Source organism: Amblyomma mixtum, chromosome 6 (assembly GCF_055824585.1).
Source record: "Amblyomma mixtum isolate Tamu chromosome 6, ASM5582458v1, whole genome shotgun sequence".
NCBI lineage: Eukaryota > Metazoa > Arthropoda > Arachnida > Ixodida > Ixodidae > Amblyomma > Amblyomma mixtum.
The window spans coordinates 91154541-91172820 of NC_143017.1; the positions used below are offsets into that span (position 1 = coordinate 91154541).

The 18280-nt window shown below is 44.0% G+C and overlaps 1 protein-coding gene across 1 annotated transcript in view; it reads left to right on the plus strand.

Moving 5' to 3' along the window:
* The window catches only part of LOC149339648 (acetylcholine receptor subunit alpha-like), a 134813-nt gene that overhangs the window by 108622 nt on the left and 7911 nt on the right, over positions 1–18280 (plus strand). The window contains exons 3-5 of the mRNA XM_089548350.1: positions 9666–9710; positions 11903–12012; positions 13088–13268. Coding sequence (XP_089404476.1) covers positions 9666–9710; positions 11903–12012; positions 13088–13268 — 336 coding nt within the window. The remainder of the gene's footprint in view (positions 1–9665; positions 9711–11902; positions 12013–13087; positions 13269–18280) is intronic.

Genomic DNA, 18280 nt, shown 5'->3' on the forward strand with positions numbered 1-18280 from the left:
GGGGTACCAAACTAGAAATCGCCATTCTCTTTCCATAACGCCATTAAATGCTCGAGTTAATTGTTTTAAATATTCTTTTTTGCCAAGGACCATCACTGATTGGAATAACCTTACGGATGATGTTGTCAGGCAGAGATCATTGCATTTGTTTGAAGAGCACTTGAAATAATTGTTGTTTATGACCTTGCCGCGGTATTTTCTTCCTGATTTTTTTCCAAGTGCGCTTCTGTTTTGCTCTATGTGCAATTCTATGTGCAATTCTGTTTTGTTCGTATGTGTCTGTATTTTTGTATCTTAATACATTGTTTCCCACCTGCTATGATCTTGTGTACAAGATCGCAGTATTCATAAATAAAAAATAAATAAATATCTTCGACGCCAACTGCTCAAAAGTTTTCTCCACGAAGGCAGTAGTTTTTGACACGATCGCGGGACGATAGAGACAGCCTCGTTGAGATCCTGGTGCGAGTGACTACGAGGAAACCTGACACACCCTGCGAGTGAAACAAACTCCAGTCAGCCATCACGGACGCACAAAAACGAAGTCAGGCAGCGGCGGAGGGGCATCCATTAAACATTAAGCGCGACCCGCGGCCTTCCGGAAATTCTCTCGGCCACTAGAGAGAGAGCCGCGGCATCCCGCGCCCGCGTAGTATTATATATAGAGAGACGGGATCTCATACCAGTGTGAGCTTACTCCCGACACCGAGCCAAACTTTGCTCACGCCATCCGTCCAGCGTTCCCCGTGGACCAAACTCTGGCAAATAGTGCCAGCCCGGAGTGAAACATGACCTGTGTCGCCAGGGCATCTCTGGCAATGAGCTATCTTTGTGTGTCCCGGGTGGAGAAGTCGAATAAAGAGACAAACATGTTAAACTATGGCATAGTAAAAGCACGCGGATTAAATAGAAACAGTCCGAGCGGAACACTGATGTACGAATGGAGAAGTGCGCAATATTTCCGCTCTGCCCCAAGTGACTTTTTAAGAGCTGTTACAGCGAGGGAAACAAATGATATAAAAGGCGGCCCGGTCACTCTTCTAATCTGCCGCTCCGTAAATGCTGCGACAAGATTTAAGGGGGAAAGGAAGTAAAAATTCGGACCTTCATTTTGATGCAGGGACTGTTGTTGTGGAGAACACTTCCGTGGCGCTCATATTACTGCCAAATTGAAAGCAGGGTTGTTTGAAAAGGTCACAGAATTCGTAGAGCTGTTTCTTGAATAAAGAGCAAAACGCTGGGTAATGCACGGGAGGCAAGACACATCCTGAGGTATGGTCCATTTGCGTAAGACTGAACGTTTTAGCCAAAACTGACTGATGTTGCCTCGCCGTATTCCCCTAGTGGAGATAGTGCGCAATCTTTCGCCCTGCTACCACTCGGTGGAGGCGACGTCTTCTTTCGCTAACCGCGGTGTGGTCCGTGCTGGAGGGAACAAAGAAGGGACGACAACACGCCTGTACACACAGGTTCTATTTACTGCTTTCGCAAATAGTGCAAAGGCAGCTGCAAAACATCAACTTGCCGTTCCTCAGAAGTAGAAAGCGATGTAAGAAGGCGTTCTTTGGTAGTAGAAGGCTAAGAAGGGTTTTCGACTTTCCAGCTTGGCCAGGAGCGCGACTTCGACTGTATCGGCAGCGAGTATTTGGACGTGCTGAGAATGGCGGCCGTCTCTAAGAATCTTCCGGGTACTCCGGTGACGATAACGGTAACACGGTACACGGTATGCTATAGTTGTCTATTCGGGCGCCCGCCGTCCAGTGGAGCAGTTACCGTGCCCGGGCACTTTTTATTTCCTTTATACGCGTACTTCTCGCAACACAACAACTACTGCTATTGTTTCAGCGGCTCGGCCTCAGCCGTGTGTGCATTACCCAAAATGTTTAGGCCGAGACACATTTTCGCGCGACTGCAGATTACTTTCGATCCTCGCGCAAAGTTTTCGCAGTGTACGAAAATGTTTTTCGACCGTTACCTGACAGACATAACCTTCTGCAAACGATTCCATATATTTTGTCGAAAAGCTAAAGGACATGAACATCGGCGCCGCAGAATGGCATTGTGATCCCAAAATTATTACTCAGTACAATGCATGTTGCAGCAAGGCTTCAGTAAATACCCACGCTACCTTCCTGCACGCCTTTCGAGGTCGACGATCTTTGTTCAGACCAGGGAACGCGTATTTGTTTTTAATGGCGTGTTCTTCAAATAACTACTCGGTATACGGCATTGAGGAATTTGCTTTCTGTGCATTGCCCGAATATCGCCTTCACTGCACTAGATGGTCAAGTTCTGGCAAAGTCCCAGCCACGACCGAAGTTATTTCTGCGGCAGGCTGACGACTACTTTTTGCGTGCTTACCAACCAAGGTATGACTACTTCAAGAGCCTGCACCTTAACACCTTTTCGCACATACCATCCAGCTCGCCGTAGAAGAATGAGTTAATCGCAGCATTGCACCCCTATAGACGAAAAAAAAAAGGCATAGCGACTGGCCTGACAAAGGGCAATCACTCTGCAAGCCAGTGCACTCGAGCATATACGTCAAATTTTCCGGTCGTCGCATCTCATTGGTCTCGAAAAGTCCTTTGCTTTCACACTGTTTTCTCGCTCTTTTCGCCTCGGTGTCAACCCGGAAGAGCACAAACTGCTACTAGACAGAAGGACGAAGGGTTTAGCTGACAATGAGTGTCATGCATATCAAGTGGGCCAAATAAAGACATGCTCACTCACCCTCCTGCGAATTCAGAGGAAAGAAAAAAGTCCAAACTGACCCTCATTGCCCATGCGCCTGGAGTGGGCGAGTCGTTATCCTGAGCTTTCAATAGAGAGTTTTAGTATAGCGTTAGCGTGATAGCGGACCTAAGGGAAATTACGTTAGAGTGCCGCAAGCAACTTATCCCTACAGACAGTTTTAGTATAGCGTTTTGAAAACGTTAAACGCCATCTGCTTGACGTGCATGTGAACGGTCCACTGATCTCCACTAGGTGGCTGGATGCCGCATTCCCGCTTTCCGAGACGAGCGCGAGTGAAGCCACCGGAAGTTGGACAGCTTGTCCCGGAAGTCGGGTGTCTTCTGTGTATTTCAATGGAAAAAGTCGCGTCTTTCGCCCTTTCGTTCTCAGTTTTTTGCGTTGTTTTCGTGTGATGTCTGCTGTTATATGAAAGGAACAAGCAAGCTGAACGCGAGAAATGTGAGCATTGTGTGCAGAACCCTGTAATTTCTGCGAAAGTGAAGAAAACAGGCATGCAGGTCTCACCCTGCCTCGGCAAAGGGGTACGTGCATTAAACACTATGTTCTTGCCTGGTTCTTGTATTCCGAGCGTAAAGGAGAAGTAGTGGAATGACGATGACCTTAAAACCGAATTTTCGTGCAGTAAAGAAAAGGCACAGCGCGAGAGGAACGACTGACAAGAAAGGCGAATGGTGCAGTGCGCGTGAGAAGCGCTGTTAGAAGTCAACTGCACCAAGCACCACGAATTAAAGACCATTCAGGCTTAACTTGCAACAACACGAAACAGTACATGACACGCTCCGCCGAAAAAGCAGTACCATACCTTTTGGAGGCGCTAATATGAACCAACCGAACACCGTCGACACCTCACAAGATAGTAGCCTAGCCCTCGCTCCGGTTCGGTCTAAATATAATTCGGTAAAATGGTCGCTGCAAAGTAAGCTGCCTGCGGAATGTTTCAACCTATTCTTTCTTATATTTATCCCCCATTGATAGCATAACTTGGGCTTGAGCGTGGGAACAAGCATCGCAGTAAAGAGCAGAGTTGGCGAAGCTAGGCAAACGAGACGACACCGAGCCGAGTATACGAGGCTCCATACTTGCTGTGTGTAGCGACGTCCTGTCGTCTGCTAGTGTCGCCCCATTGAAATGCAATGGGCCCTTATTTTTGAAACGTCCTTCCCGAAGACTTCGCTGGTCTCCTCGCTCAGTTGGCGGCGCAAAAGGTGGGCATTGTCATGGAAAAAGACGAGAACGGCGAAAAGACGAAATGCTAAGTGGGAAAACAAAACTGGAACTGAAAAACCGTGCTCAGCTCCGATTTCATGCACTGCCAAAGGCTCACTTCCGGGACAAGGCCACTTACTTCCGGTGGCTTCACTTTCGGGCGCCCGATGCGGCATCCAGCTCCCCTAGTGGCATAGAGTTTCTTACTATTACCTAGAGGGAAAGCTGGCGGCGCTGCACTTCAGCCACCATGGACGTCCAAAGCATCATGGGGCGGTGAGCTACTTGTTGCGGGACAATCGTAGTTTTTCGGGAATACATAGTGACACTACTAAGACGTTTCATTCCGAAAACGCTGTTTGTGTGTGCGCAAACGACTTTCGCGCGAACGCAGTGTGCAAAAACCATAGTAGTGAAACCGCAACGACACACAACGCCAATAAACGGTTTCACTTTTCTAAAATGCCATTAAAAAACCTTTTGAAGTATTTAAGCAACTAAATTTTTTTTAAACATATTTCCTTTCAAAAGTGCGCCTGTTGAGCACAAAATATTAGGTTTTATAATGTTCAATACTTGGCCAATAGGAGAGCGAATCGTCTCTTATTTTGGACAAACTTTGCACTTAAATGCTTTTCTGCTCGTTTGTTGCAATCGTTAGACAAGATATTGAATGTTAGGGCGTTTGTAGTTATCAAACAGCTTTATTTTTCTATTATTTTTGGCCAAAAGTTGCAGTTCCGCAACAAGTAGCTCCCCGCCCCATGATGCTTTGAGCGCCCATGGTGGCTGAAGTGGTCTCGAGGGGTCGCCATGCAAACTCCCATAGACGGGCTGCCAGCTTTCCCTCTAGGTAATAGTAAGAAACTCTATGCCTAGTGGAGATCAGTGGAACGGTCCTTCTAAAATGGTCGACACTGCCGCTAACTTGCCGAAGTATAATATTTTCGAGTTTTTTAAACAAATTATTAGTGCAGCGTTCATTTTCGTCTGCAAAATGACCCAGAAATTGAAATAAAATGAAATAAAAACGTAAAACAGTGGCGCCATCTAGTAAAGGCAATGTTAAATACAAGCCGTTGGAGCGAGAATATTTGCCATCACATGGCGTCTAATGTTCAAAAAACTTTTGTAAATTGAATATAAACTCTCTTTACATAATTTAAGTCCATAAAAAACCACGAAAAACCTCCAAATCTATTTTTGTCTCGTTCCAGACGTTTTTGCTAGGTTTCTGCTGCGTTTCGGGCCGTTGCAGACGGTAGCAGTGCAGCTTGAGGTTCCATTAGGCTTGCACGCTCCAGAATCAAGAGCGTATCTCAAAAACTGGGCTGAATTGCAGCTTAAACTTTATCGTAGAAGCAAGGTAAGTCATACCGAAAAGCAAAAACACCAGTAGTTGCCGGTAAATACGCCGACCGGAATCGCAAGAGCTGCTGAATCGGCTGAAGCGGGCGGCTCTCGCTTGAAAGTACGCCGCCATGTTTTCATGCTAAGGGCGCAAAATTCGCAACTGCCGTAACGCTAACTTCTGAAAATTGCGTTCGTACGCTAACGCTATTTCCCCGTTCGCGTTCTGCGCATGCGCACTCTGGACCCGCTATTCCGCTATGCACGCAATTACGCAAAGCCCGCAATACTAAAACTCTCTAATGATACAGCGTCCACATCCGGCATTTTTTCCTCCAAACAAGCTAAAGCACAAGTTCGGCCTTGTTAAAGATCATGGTTAAAGGTGCAAGCTATCGTGGAATCGTTTACAGGACGCCGCGTCAAAATCACGAAGCGAGTTCAATAAGAAAAGCACGAAACGTTAACAAAATACTGCAACAAATCGCAAGGTCTCGAAAGGGCACAGTACGCCGATAACCCCGGAAAAACACCTAAACAAAAGCGAGGCATGTCTTCGTTGAAATTCCGCCGCTGTGATTGTCAGCGACTACTGGTACGACCTGCTGTGTTAGGACCTTTGAATGCAATCGATGACACATACGGCAAGTGGAAAGCGGGACAGCTCCCTGAAAAACACGCACGCATACCACGCCTCCCTTTACATAAACGATCGCAACCCCCTCCCCTCAATCTCACTCTGTTTAGCGCGAACAAGAGAAGACACATACACGATGCCGGAGCCCCAGTATGTTATTGTCTTATGATATAGATCAGAATTCAGAGCAGTTCTCGATCGCGGCCTTTTTCTGCCGACTGCCGCACCGCAATGCGGGTGTTTTTTTAGGGACTGCGGGGTGACGGTGACAACTCCTGACAACTCATTGACATCTACTTTTGTATCCTAACTCCATGTAGTAACCAGTACGCGGTGTGCAAACGGTATGTCCCGAATTCGAGACACTGGATAATAAAGGGTTAATATATGGCTTCGAACTTTATTGGTGCTCAGCTTACCACAGAGTATATGATGATTATTTTGCCTTCACCATTATTAAAAAGAGTGATGTAATACGAGCAATCAAAAATTCAAATCAAAAATCAAAAAGAGCAATGAAGAAAATGCTTTCGAATGGATAAGCCACGATAGTAATAGACCGAACGTAACTACTTTCCAAACTCTGTTTAGCTTTGCTCTCGCAGAGTGCGGTTATTAATCTCTCTTCATTATCTCTGAACCCATTTCTTCGGTCAGTACAAATGTGTATAGGCTGAGCATGGTATAATAATGTCTGTAGTAGGAACACTCATTGGCACCATTTTGTAACTATCATTCCGATCTTATTTGTTATACCATAGTCCTTCAATGTTTTATATGAAGCTCTCCCATAGCGTTACGGAGAAGTTCCATGGAGAGGGCTGAGTCGGGCTGGTTGGTTCATGTTGAATGGTACGGCAAAACAGCGCTGACGGACGGGACGGAAGAAGATGAGACAAACACATCAGCGCATGTGTTTGTCTCATCTTCTTCCGTCCCGTCCGTCAGCGCTGTTTTGCCGTACCATTCAAGTTTCATGGCCATAAAAGCATTGAAGGACTATGGTTATACTTATAGCCTTCAAAGAGACTAATCACCTAGAATACGTCTGTAGTACTAAGGAACGTCGAGCCTTTAAAAATAAAAGCAGCCAGATAGCTTTCTGTTAACGAATCACGCTTGGTTTTATATTTACTTATTCTTAGTTACTAGAGTCGACCCGTAAGGATTGGGGTTCACAAATGTCGTCGTATCTACAAGAGCAAATTAATTATTTAAAGCGAAGAAAAAATATCCTTCCAGTAGGTATAAAAAATGCTTGATGGCAAACTGCTCAAATCTAAAAAAAAAACAAAGGCGTCCATATTAAAGTAAAGAATTCATGGGCTAAAATACAGGTATACTTTCAAATTAGTTGGCAAATAACAAATTCCGCCATAAAAAGCCAAAAACTAATTCTGCCTTCTTTCCATTGTGATTACAGAGAAATGCTCAAAATATATATCTTGTGCATTCTTTGAATGAAAGATGTTGCTGAAGACGCTTTCTCCAATATCCATTTTCTCCGCTACTTAACAAGAGTGACGGAGAAAGCCTTGTTCTCCTTATTCTCCTAAAGCCTTGTCCTATCTTTAGTATTACAGAAAGACAATTTTTTTTATTTTTGGACGTTTTGCTTTTCTTTGGTTCACTACAGAGCAATGTCGATATAGTTTGTTTTTCACCTAAATCATATTCAGTACCCCAAATTGCATTCACGACTGTCCTGTCTCTGTTTACTGACTTAATTACACGAAAACCCTCGTTTATGTACATACCTTAATAAGGCACAAAACCACTCTGTGGTTACACAAAAACGGTTAAACACCATTCCAGCAGACTTGAGCATTGTGTTAAAGAACCACTATTAAATAACCTCAGTGTTTATTCATTCAGCAATACTTTTAACCCATCGGCTTTGGTCATACAGAAAGGGAAAGAAGTACAAAATGAGATTCATGCATTTTTCTCACAAGTAGGATTTCACTAACCTGTGGTTCTTATAAGTGCAGTCCTAAAGAAACCGATTAGCAGTTTTTGGATATCAGTGTTCTCCACATATCATTTGGCGACTGATTTTATATTTCTGTAGCCGCGGGAAAAGATGAAATTAATACACTTGTAAAGGTCGCATGTCACTTCTCTTCAAAAGGTGCGCCTGAATTCCGCCATGATACATGCACCAAGGCATTATTTTACTGCTTATGCCTACTGTCCTGGCCTCGAAGCATACCTGCACTCCTATAGTCACACTCTGCCTTTGGAACCTACAGCTTCTTCGAAATAACCTGCTTGTTTACAAGCAAAACTCATGTTTGCTTAAAACTAACGTCCTCTGTGGGAACTCTACGTGGAGAAGGTACCAGTTCTGATATTTCCATGCGCAACAAATATCAGGAAAGCGAAACTTTCCCGCGTGAAGTTTCCTGACTGTAAAATGAAAAAAAAAAAAAATAAACGATGATTCCAGCTCGGCTTCAATGTCTTGCGACTGGCAGGCATTCTGTCACGGCAACAGCAGAAACTTGGCGTGCCTTGCAAATCCCAATCGCGAAGCTGTCTGCGACGGAAACTGCACAAAAACACTTTATCCGCCTTCGCGTCCTACGGTAATCCCGTGCATGTCTCGCGAACTTCACGTTAAATTAGATGTCACGAGTCACAAGTAAGAAAAGCTTTACGCTCCTTGCCTCCGACCTTGCAAACCAGGTGGCGGCAGATGCAGCTGCAAAGTGCAAATATAAGACAAATAGGAACATAAGACTACCGCTGGTCCTCGTTCTGGTTTTTTCAAATGTATCGCGCTATACTGGCGCTGTTTGTTTTTTTCTTTTTCCGGAAATCAGTCCATACAATCGGGCCCGTACTTTTGTACTGCGAAACTATGACCTCAGTTATAAACTAATCTGTCTCCTTGCTGTTGATTTCGTCTCTTAACCTTGTCTTAAACCAAACTTAACCTCAAGCAAAGAAGTCATAGCAAACTAATGTATTTAACATACCTCGCATGCAGACATACGTATATGCATACATACGCTCGTACAGACAGCGGCAGTATGAAAGGCAACACGCGATTAGCATTCAACCAATGGTTGCTCTACATGCATGATTGAGAAGCACACTTTCCTCTTCTTTCAGAATAGTTTGCCTCTCACGAGTAACACCCAAATTGCATTTTCTACCTCAATGCAAAACTAAAGGCAGAATTCTTTCTTCGGTTCACACTTAAGCTTTCGTATTGGAACTACCTATACGTCCGTACGTACGTACATATATAGTCTGTGCGCACGTATACTTACGTACGCACATATATTGTCTATGCGCACGAACGTAAGTACACGTACAGTCTTTGTCAAAAGTAACCAGGCTGCACGTTTTTCTTCATGGTAGTATATTAAAGTTATTATGTCAGCCCTAAAGCTCTAAATCTCTCTATGGTAAGGAGAACCCCTGTTCTCACCTTCAAATAACTTTTTGATCTTTAGGGAAGCCGTGAGGGCTCTGTCATCCAAATGAAAAGCAAACCATGGAGCCTGGTTACTTTTGACAAAGACTGTACGTATAGGTGGTTCAAAAATGTGTTCATGCGTGCGCACGCACGTTATACTCACACACATGCACGCACAAATAATTGACTGATGCTTGAGTGTGAGTCTACTGCCAGCGATGCGGAAACGATTTAGCATTATGTTTTATAGCCCTACTCTCTATCTCTCTCTTTCTCTGGGCATTTCAGAACCTGAAGAACCAAATCATGACTACGAACCTCTGGGTCGAACAGGTGAGTGTGCAGAGACTTTTTTTCCCTCACCACCGATGAAAACTGTTGAGATGATCAAACACTACACCTGAAGTAGAACTTTATTTGAATGATGCCACTTTGTTACAGAAAGGGCATTATTTATTTTCAGGGCACTCCGAGTAACCTGTCACCGAAACTTGTAGCAGCGTTTCATTTTTCGAAGAGCCAACCGTATCAAACATATCCGTTCTTCCACTCAATTCTGTGTGACTACGGTGCACTTGTGCGTATGAATAGTTGCCGCGCAGGCATAGAAATATGAATCAGTCAACAGACGACTGCATGTCTTCTCTGTCTCTCTCTGCGACTTGCATAAAAATTTGCCCTTAGTTTGATCTGACTGAATATTATGAGTAGTTATTTGATTCGCCTTTAACAAAAGAAAAATATGCAGCTCATGATGAATGCTCTTTGCAGACATAATAATCGCGCTTTTTTTTCTTCTACTCAAGCTAATACATCAATTAAAGACCCACACAAGTACAGTCACGTTCCTCAAAAGGTCATTTCAGCTAGGCTAATTCAGGTGTGCTGTCCAGATTTTTTTTGTGTGTTGTTATTGTGCGCTATGAAGTGCTGCACTTATTTTTGGCAGCTGCGTAATCAGAGCTATAGGGCGAAGACCGAAAGTTGACTGCTACGACAACCTTCATAAATTTCACTTTTTGAAGTGTGTTTTAGCTGCTTTAGCGCCATAGTTAGATTAAGTGTACGGAATTAAATGAAGTGAACGAAGAAAAAACAAGTAGTGCCCTTTGGTAACTGCAAGCGGTTAGCATAACCTAAAGCCTGCCATTCTGCTCTCTCTAACATAATAAAAAATTGCGAGGACACTTAGGCAACTAAAGTGTTGAGAGGCGAAAGCCGAGGGCACTATGCCGGGACGACTTCCGGTGGATGTGACGTCACATCGTTCCCGTGGCTATATCGATACCCAAATTATACATCTTTCGGGGATCTTAAGTGTTAATTACGCTTAATTACACATTTTTCTATCTAATTTGACAGAAATCCGACGTTTTTCCGACCATTCTGGGACAATTTTTACTATTCCGTGACGATTTCCGGCGGATGTGACGTCACACCATTCCCGTGGCTATATCGACGTCCACGCTATTTCGACGCAATTTCGACAGTTTTGCCTAAAATTAATTAAATAATTAATCTAGTCATGAAACTTGGCTTCTAGGTTGATTTTTCCTTCTCTATCTGACGCAACCATTAGTTTTCTTCTATCTTTTTTAGTTCCCGAGTTAAACGCTTGTGACACGCTTTGTTAACGGACGACTGTATGAGCCATTAAAGGCTTTCGCCTTAATATGAGGTGGAGCGAAAATACGAACACAAAGCACACACAGAAGCTTCAAGCTGCTCTGAAGGTGCCCTAGGTATCTTCGACCTTAATGAACTCCACAAACACCACCACACGTTAAACGAGGCAGTGCCGTTCTTGGGGCAGAGAACGTTCCGCTGTTCGAAATCAGGGCGAGGCCCTAGTGCAGCACTCAGAGATGATGTGCTTAGTGAGACGCGGCCGCAGACGCAAATCCCATGGCGTCAGGTCCTCGGACACACTGATCTTCCGCACATGCGTAGGCGAGCTTGAATGCACGCGTAATTCGGTGAAGACGTGTTGGTTCGTGGCTGCCGAGGCCACGCGCTGTGTAGGGCTAATTCCTGCTGTGAAGAGTAAGCTCCAGCGGAACTGAGGTTTGGCAAAAGAACCTCGCGAGAAGCCAATAGCGGAAAGAATTACTTGTTTCATCTCAAAATTCCGCAAGCAGGTTCCCTACAAATCTCAATTCACCCGAACAAGATCGCCGACTACGCGCTTCGAGTGGCGGCACAGTGAAAACGCGTTTCGTATGCGATTCTTTTATTTACTATAGCTTCATAATTCCAGTTGCCACTTACGGAGCTGTCCTTTAGCCTCGAGGATGAAATCTCCGCCATCTTCGTTCAATCAGCTGAGATATGTCTGAAAGTTCTGTTGCGGTGTTTCGCCCAGCAGTTTCATTGAAAGAAAAGCAGCTACGCTTACATTTTCACCTCAGAAGTGTTCTGTTACATCTCTTTACGTCGTCCTGGCCTGAAGTTCCCTCAACTATTTCTAAGTTTGTGTTTCTTGTGCAGACATTGTGCCTCTCTCAACTTGTCGTTTACACACGCAGTACTGGGACGACTACAAGCTAAGCTGGGACCCACGTGACTACGGCGGCGTGGACATGTTGCACGTACCCTCCGACCACATCTGGAGGCCCGATATTGTCCTCTACAACAAGTACGCCGTTGTGATCTTGCGTTGCTTCTGGTAGATAGCGACAGCCCTGAGGAACTACTGAGTGCAACTTTTTAAGAGAATCGTCACGGCATGCTTCCTTCTTCCAGAAGCTTTGCTTTCATCAAATGCTTAATATCTGACCCAATGGACTTTATCGATTGCTGTTTACTCTGCTTGAAGCGTTTTTATTGTTGATTTAACGAGCTTCAGTTTGGGCTAGATGGCGCACATTTGAGACTGAAAAAACAATAGCGCTAAAAGGAGACACACACCAAAAAGACTGACATAGGACGTGCGCATGTCCTGCGTCAGTCTTTCTTGTGTACGTCTCGCTGTAGCGCTGTTGCTTTTTCAGTCTTTAATGTCCCTCGTTTTGTGCAGAATCGGAATTTTAAGATGTTTAACATATTTCCGTTTACTGCATGGTATCTCCTTGCTTGAGTAACTGTCATCCCTTCTAGATAATGCTAGTGGTCCTGCTAGATAATGGTGGCTCTCATTTATCAGTGGACATAACATAAGCGAAAAGGATATCGCTCATTACTTGAAACAACACTAAGAAACCTATGGCGTTTCATCCACTACTGCCACTTACTCTCATGGATTATTGGATTATGGCGTCATGTGCTTTTATTACAGTTCGCGTAAGCATGAATCCTTATTTATTATGTGTCACTGCAGCCAGATTCTTACTGTTCGTCTCATGAATGGCACATGGCTTTTTCTAGTTATATGACTAGGCTAAATTGGCATTAGATGGTCAAGGCCTGTTTTTACACACGCTCTGAATCACAACAGTTGAATAGAAACCGAACAGTTTGTTTTCGGTGGGGTAACGAACATCAATAACATTTCAATCAAGCCAGAATCTCTTCATATAAACAGCCTATGTGCTGAAGCTACAAAGATTTCGGTAAAGGAATGCGTAGTACATTGTAATAAAGCGACTTCGTTATATGCTGTAGGAAAGTGGTCGCTCTCTGCTTACGCACTCCTGTCCTTGCTCGGCGACATTTGCTATTTCACGCAAATAGCATCGTCGTAGACGCATCGTAGACTAGATGCGTTCTTGCAGTGCGGACGGCAACTTCGAGGTGACGCTGTCGACGAAGGCGCAGCTCAACTACACGGGACGCATCCAGTGGAAGCCACCCGCCATCTACAAGAGTTCTTGCGAGATCGACGTCGAGTTCTTCCCCTTCGACGAGCAGACGTGCCTCATGAAGTTCGGATCGTGGACTTACGACGGATTCAAGGTGCACTTCACTTTGATATTACATCACATCATTATCACTTCACTGTGAGCGGACCACACTAAAACTTCAATCGGAGGTCGTGGGTCCCGGTCTCACCGGCGGCATGTGGTTGTTTTTTTCTTCTGCAATCTAGCAAACTGTCTTTCAGCCTTAATAATTACACTAGTAATTTTCAATTCAGAACGAAAGAAATTTAAAAAAGAAACAATCCTCTATGCTCCTTGATTTCGGTGACGGTTGGCTTCTTTCATCTTCCTGTCATAACGACCATCTAATTTCCCTTCCCTTGTCTGCTGAATAGTTTAACAAAGGCCTCGAATCTGGCAGTCTTGATGCCGTAGGCCGCATAAGAGGTTTCGCACAGTTTCCACCCTCACCGTTCGACCATGTTCCTACGTGGCACTCGCGGTAATACAGGACGTACTACGTCCGCCGCTATGGACGAGGGTGGCGCTGGTGAACACTCTCAAGGTTGTTGAGCATACAAAAGAACTGAAAAGAGGGGCTCGTAATTTCGTACAAGACGGAAGCGAACAGTCACCGAAACCAAGGAACATTTGGAATATTTTTTTAATATAATTTATGGTGTTCATCAATGGCAGAATAATAGGTCAAATATTTTAATAATACATTTAATTAGAAAGCAGCAGAAAAAGCAACCACATGCCACCGGTAGGACCCGAACCCATTGCCTCCGAACATCGCGACCGGCGGCGTGTTCTTTTTTCTTCTACTTTCTAATAAGCTATCTTTTAGCCTTAAATAATTACACTACTAATTTCTAATTCAGAACACCACAAATTAAAAAAAAAGAAACATTCCCCTATGATCCTTGGTTCCGGTGACTGCTGACTTCCTTCATATTTCAAAGTAGTTCCTCACTGGCATCCACTTGAGCCCGAACCAGTAGGTGTTAATTATTGATTACGCATGATCAATAATTAGCAAACATTACTAAGACCACTGGTAACGAGTAATTATCCTCCCTTAGTTATGAATAATTTATAAGATAGGTGAGCTCAGGCTGATGGTAATGAGTATCTGCGCTCTTGCTGGAAATAACGCAACCTTGGGAGTTTCCTCTAATCACATTTGACTAACAGTATAAGGCAGTGCCTTCGAACTTTTTCGAAAAAAGGTAGTTAAAAAGGAGAAGTCCAGGAAAAAAACTGACTTATTAAGCTGCTGCAGCGATTGGAGAGGATGATTTCGATTACTCCAACCCGGCGTATGACTTGGCAGCAAACAATATTAAACAAAAAAGTGCAGTTCACGACGCAATGCACGTGCAAATTACGCAGTGATCCTGTCTGCGCTGCCTGGATCAGACAAAAGTTTACTTCGTGCCTAAAACCATGAACAAGCCGAATTTCACTAAAAGCACCGCGAGGATTTCGACCAACTTGTTTCGCTCGAATAACGCAACCAACGGTTTTGCGTTAAGCGCCACTGCATTCGCGGCAATAAGCGCTATTCGTATCAGAGCAAATCATCAGTTAGATCAGGTGCTGAAAGCTTTTCTGCGTTGAAAAAAGTGTTTAGGAAGGGCTGCTCTTATTTGTGTAGTGAAAGTTACGGTTTGATTAGGGTCAAGTTACCGCGAAAATACCGGGGGCTCAAGGCCTTTAAAAGTTTGCCTGCGCGACAAGTTCGCAACATAGCTACCGGCTTTAACCGCACTTGGAAAGCTCCTGAATATTTAAACGTTTTAATTTTAATTACACATAAAGGCGGACACTCACCGCTAACCAACTGATAAGAAAGTCACAGAGCGCCCAACAAATATGCATACTGAAGCAGCTGATCAGAGTCTGTGAGCAACTTTTTCAGTAACAGCGATTGTTATCAGCAAACTTGTAAAATGACGTCGATTAACTAGAAAGTGAAATATAACGGTTAATTTTAAGCAGCAAACCACCGCCGACAGTGGAGTGCAATAATTTTTAAGATCACCAGGTGCTCTAAGCCGATTGCTTATTTTGTTTGGAACATATGGCGAAAATAATGTATTTTTATATTGTTCCTAATTTTGCGACACATCGCCAGTTTTATAGTATGGCTAGTTTTGATTACCTCAGTAATTGAGTAACAGAATAAATACCTAGTCATTGCGAATAATAGTTAGAAACTAGTTGGTTGGGTCAATCATCATGCGATGCTTATAGTGTCATGATCATGGTTCTTTGCAAACACATCTCCGCGTTTTTTGCAGCTAGCCAGAGATCCCGCTTGGCGGAGCACCAAGTCAGCGACCTGATCAACTGCCGTTCCGCTTTGATTTGATTTCCGTTTTGTTTTTTTTTACCACATCGTAGCCGACATTATTTTCGCCATATGGTCCAAACAAAATAAGCAATCGGCTTAGAGCACCTGGTGATCTTAAAAATTATTGCACTCCACTGTCGGCGGTGGTTTGCTGCTTAAAATTAACCGTTATATTTCACTTTCTAGTTAATCGGCGTCCTTTGACAAGTTTTCTGATAACAATCGTTGTTACTGAAAAAGTTGCTCACAGACTCTGATCAGCTGCTTCAGTATGCATATTTGTTGGGCGCTCTGTGACTTTCTTATCAGTTGGTTAGCGGTGAGTGTCCGCCTTTATGTGTAATTAAAATTAAAACGTTTAAATGCGGTGGTGAAGCAGAACCAGGTTTTAAACCAGCCCAATTTCTCTTGGCAGACAAGAAGCCCTAACAACCCTTTGGCGTTCACTGTGGATGCAAAAAGTTTCACATGTGTGACAGTCCGCAATACATATTAGTCGGACCAAAATATGAAGCGAATGTATAGACCACGAAGTTTATCTTTGTGCTGAAAAGTTGCTCGACAGAAGTTTTAGAACTTTGCTTTCTGCTATATTTCATATTTTGCAATCCTTTCTAAGCGTCTTTCGCGCGCGAGTTTCACTGCCTTCGTCATTAGCAGCGCATTTAAGTGGAAGATTTGACGCTGTCCCTTGTCTTTTTCGATGAGGGGCGCAATGAAGCTACTCTTTCGTGCCCTTTCCGCTGCGTTAAGCTTAAAGAGAAGCAGAACTACCCAGAACCATGCGTACTTCTCAGGAGAGTGAATCACATCATTGCGTCCAATATATTTAGAAACCTACCAAGAGTCTAATGAATGACTAAATAGGCACAAACGACACCGGTGCCGTACCGGTGTCGTGACACGCCGTCAGCATATAATGGTGTTATTCCCTTTTGTACAGGGGGCAGTTTCACTTCATCTATAGCGGTATATCTCTTGTTACTGTGTAATACACGAAATATATTACCGCGTCAGTCTCCATCCAGGACGCCGTTCAACTGGAGACAAGATTGAAGCGGTGGTGACGCAGAACCAAGTTTTAAACCAGCCCAATTTCTCTTAGCAGACAAGCCCGAACAACCCTCTGGCGTTCCGCACTCTTTTGGGTTCAATCACAAAGAAAAAACCATAATATGCTTTAGCTCTCATTATCAGTAATTTCTCCAAATTTGCCTTCTATCGTATCCCGGAAAAACATCGCAGAAATCGGCCACGAATATGAGATGATACAGTGATGGAAAAGAAAGCAGCTTATTTCTTTCTTTAGCGCTTTCTTTCGTTCTTATGCTTATCTTTCTTTTGTTCCTTCTTTTCTTTCTTCTCTTCTTCTTGACACAGACTGAGAGCACTCATTTGTTCATATTAATTTCCCTTCCGCGGCACTTAAGTTGTTGGAAAGTGGGATCTTACATCATAATTAATGTCAACGCAGCGCAACTTACACCTAACCACACGCACGACGCCTGTCTTATCGTGCTACGAGCCAAGCCACGCGGGAATGTAGTAGTCCACTTTGTAACAATCAGACTTGCCGAGTCCGTGTCGGAGCTCCTTGGTTTTCGCAGCTCATCGCAAACTTCCCTCTCTCTTATTTTATTAAAAGAGCCGGAAAATATTAAAAGTGCAGACCGCTTGCCCAGTTAGAGTGAATATGACAGGCAAATGTATTTCCATTTTTGCGTGTGGCTGGAAAGTACTCGGGAAAAGCACTAGCACATGCTAACGCATTTTTTTACGAGTTTACGGGAAGTGCCCGGCCCGGCAAAGATCTCAAAGCGAAGCAGGATATGCCAGGCAGAAAACCTTAGTTATTTCTTTTTTCCCCTCACCGTAATTTGGTTTTGGCGGAGAAAAGCGTCGCTAAACTATACCTGTCATAGTAGCCCGGCGATTTGCTCAAACTTTAGGCGGAATTTCGGCCGACTGAAACAGGTATTCTTGAATCTGTTTATATTTCGTTTCACTTTTATGCTGTTATAGGTGACCGCCAACAGTTTTCATGCAATGTTATGAACACAAAACGCAAAAAGAGAGGGGCAGAGGCAGGCGACAACTGTCCCCTCCTAGGTTTCATGCGGCCGTTGTGAATGTGCAAATATATATTTAGCCATCTCCTCAAATGAAAAGAACCTGCTGGCATGAATTTCTGCATGGTTGAGGCAACATGCAAGTTTTATTTTGAACTTTCTTTTTTCTTCCCTAGTTTTCTTTTCCAATATAAACTGAAAAAAAAAACAGATTAAGCATGCTTTCGTAAGGCAGCTTGATATGCATGCAGTAGTTTGAATGTGGGTAACATTTCAAGGATGTCTTTACAGCGGAGCATCTGCTACCCCTTGAGAAATCAGCTTGTCGTACCGGTCACACGTATGAGGCATTTTGGCAAGCTAGTTGGTGCATCGTGCTAAGTGAGGGAAACAGTGCTAAACACAAGGATGAGGCGGCTCTAGACTGGCTCTTATGTAGTCTTGATGTAACGCCTGCGTAGTCTTGTTTCGTCCTTGTGTTTAGCGCTGTGTCCTTCGCTTAACGGTCGCATACTGACGCATCCGCTTATACTGTCGAGTTTGCTTATGTAAACACTCGCCAGTGCCAGTATCTTATCGTGACCATCAGTCACTTAAGGAAGACTTACGATCATTTTAAGAGTATGACATGATAGCGTTCAAGGGTTGCTACGGTCGCTAAGGGTCCCCTGCTGCCCT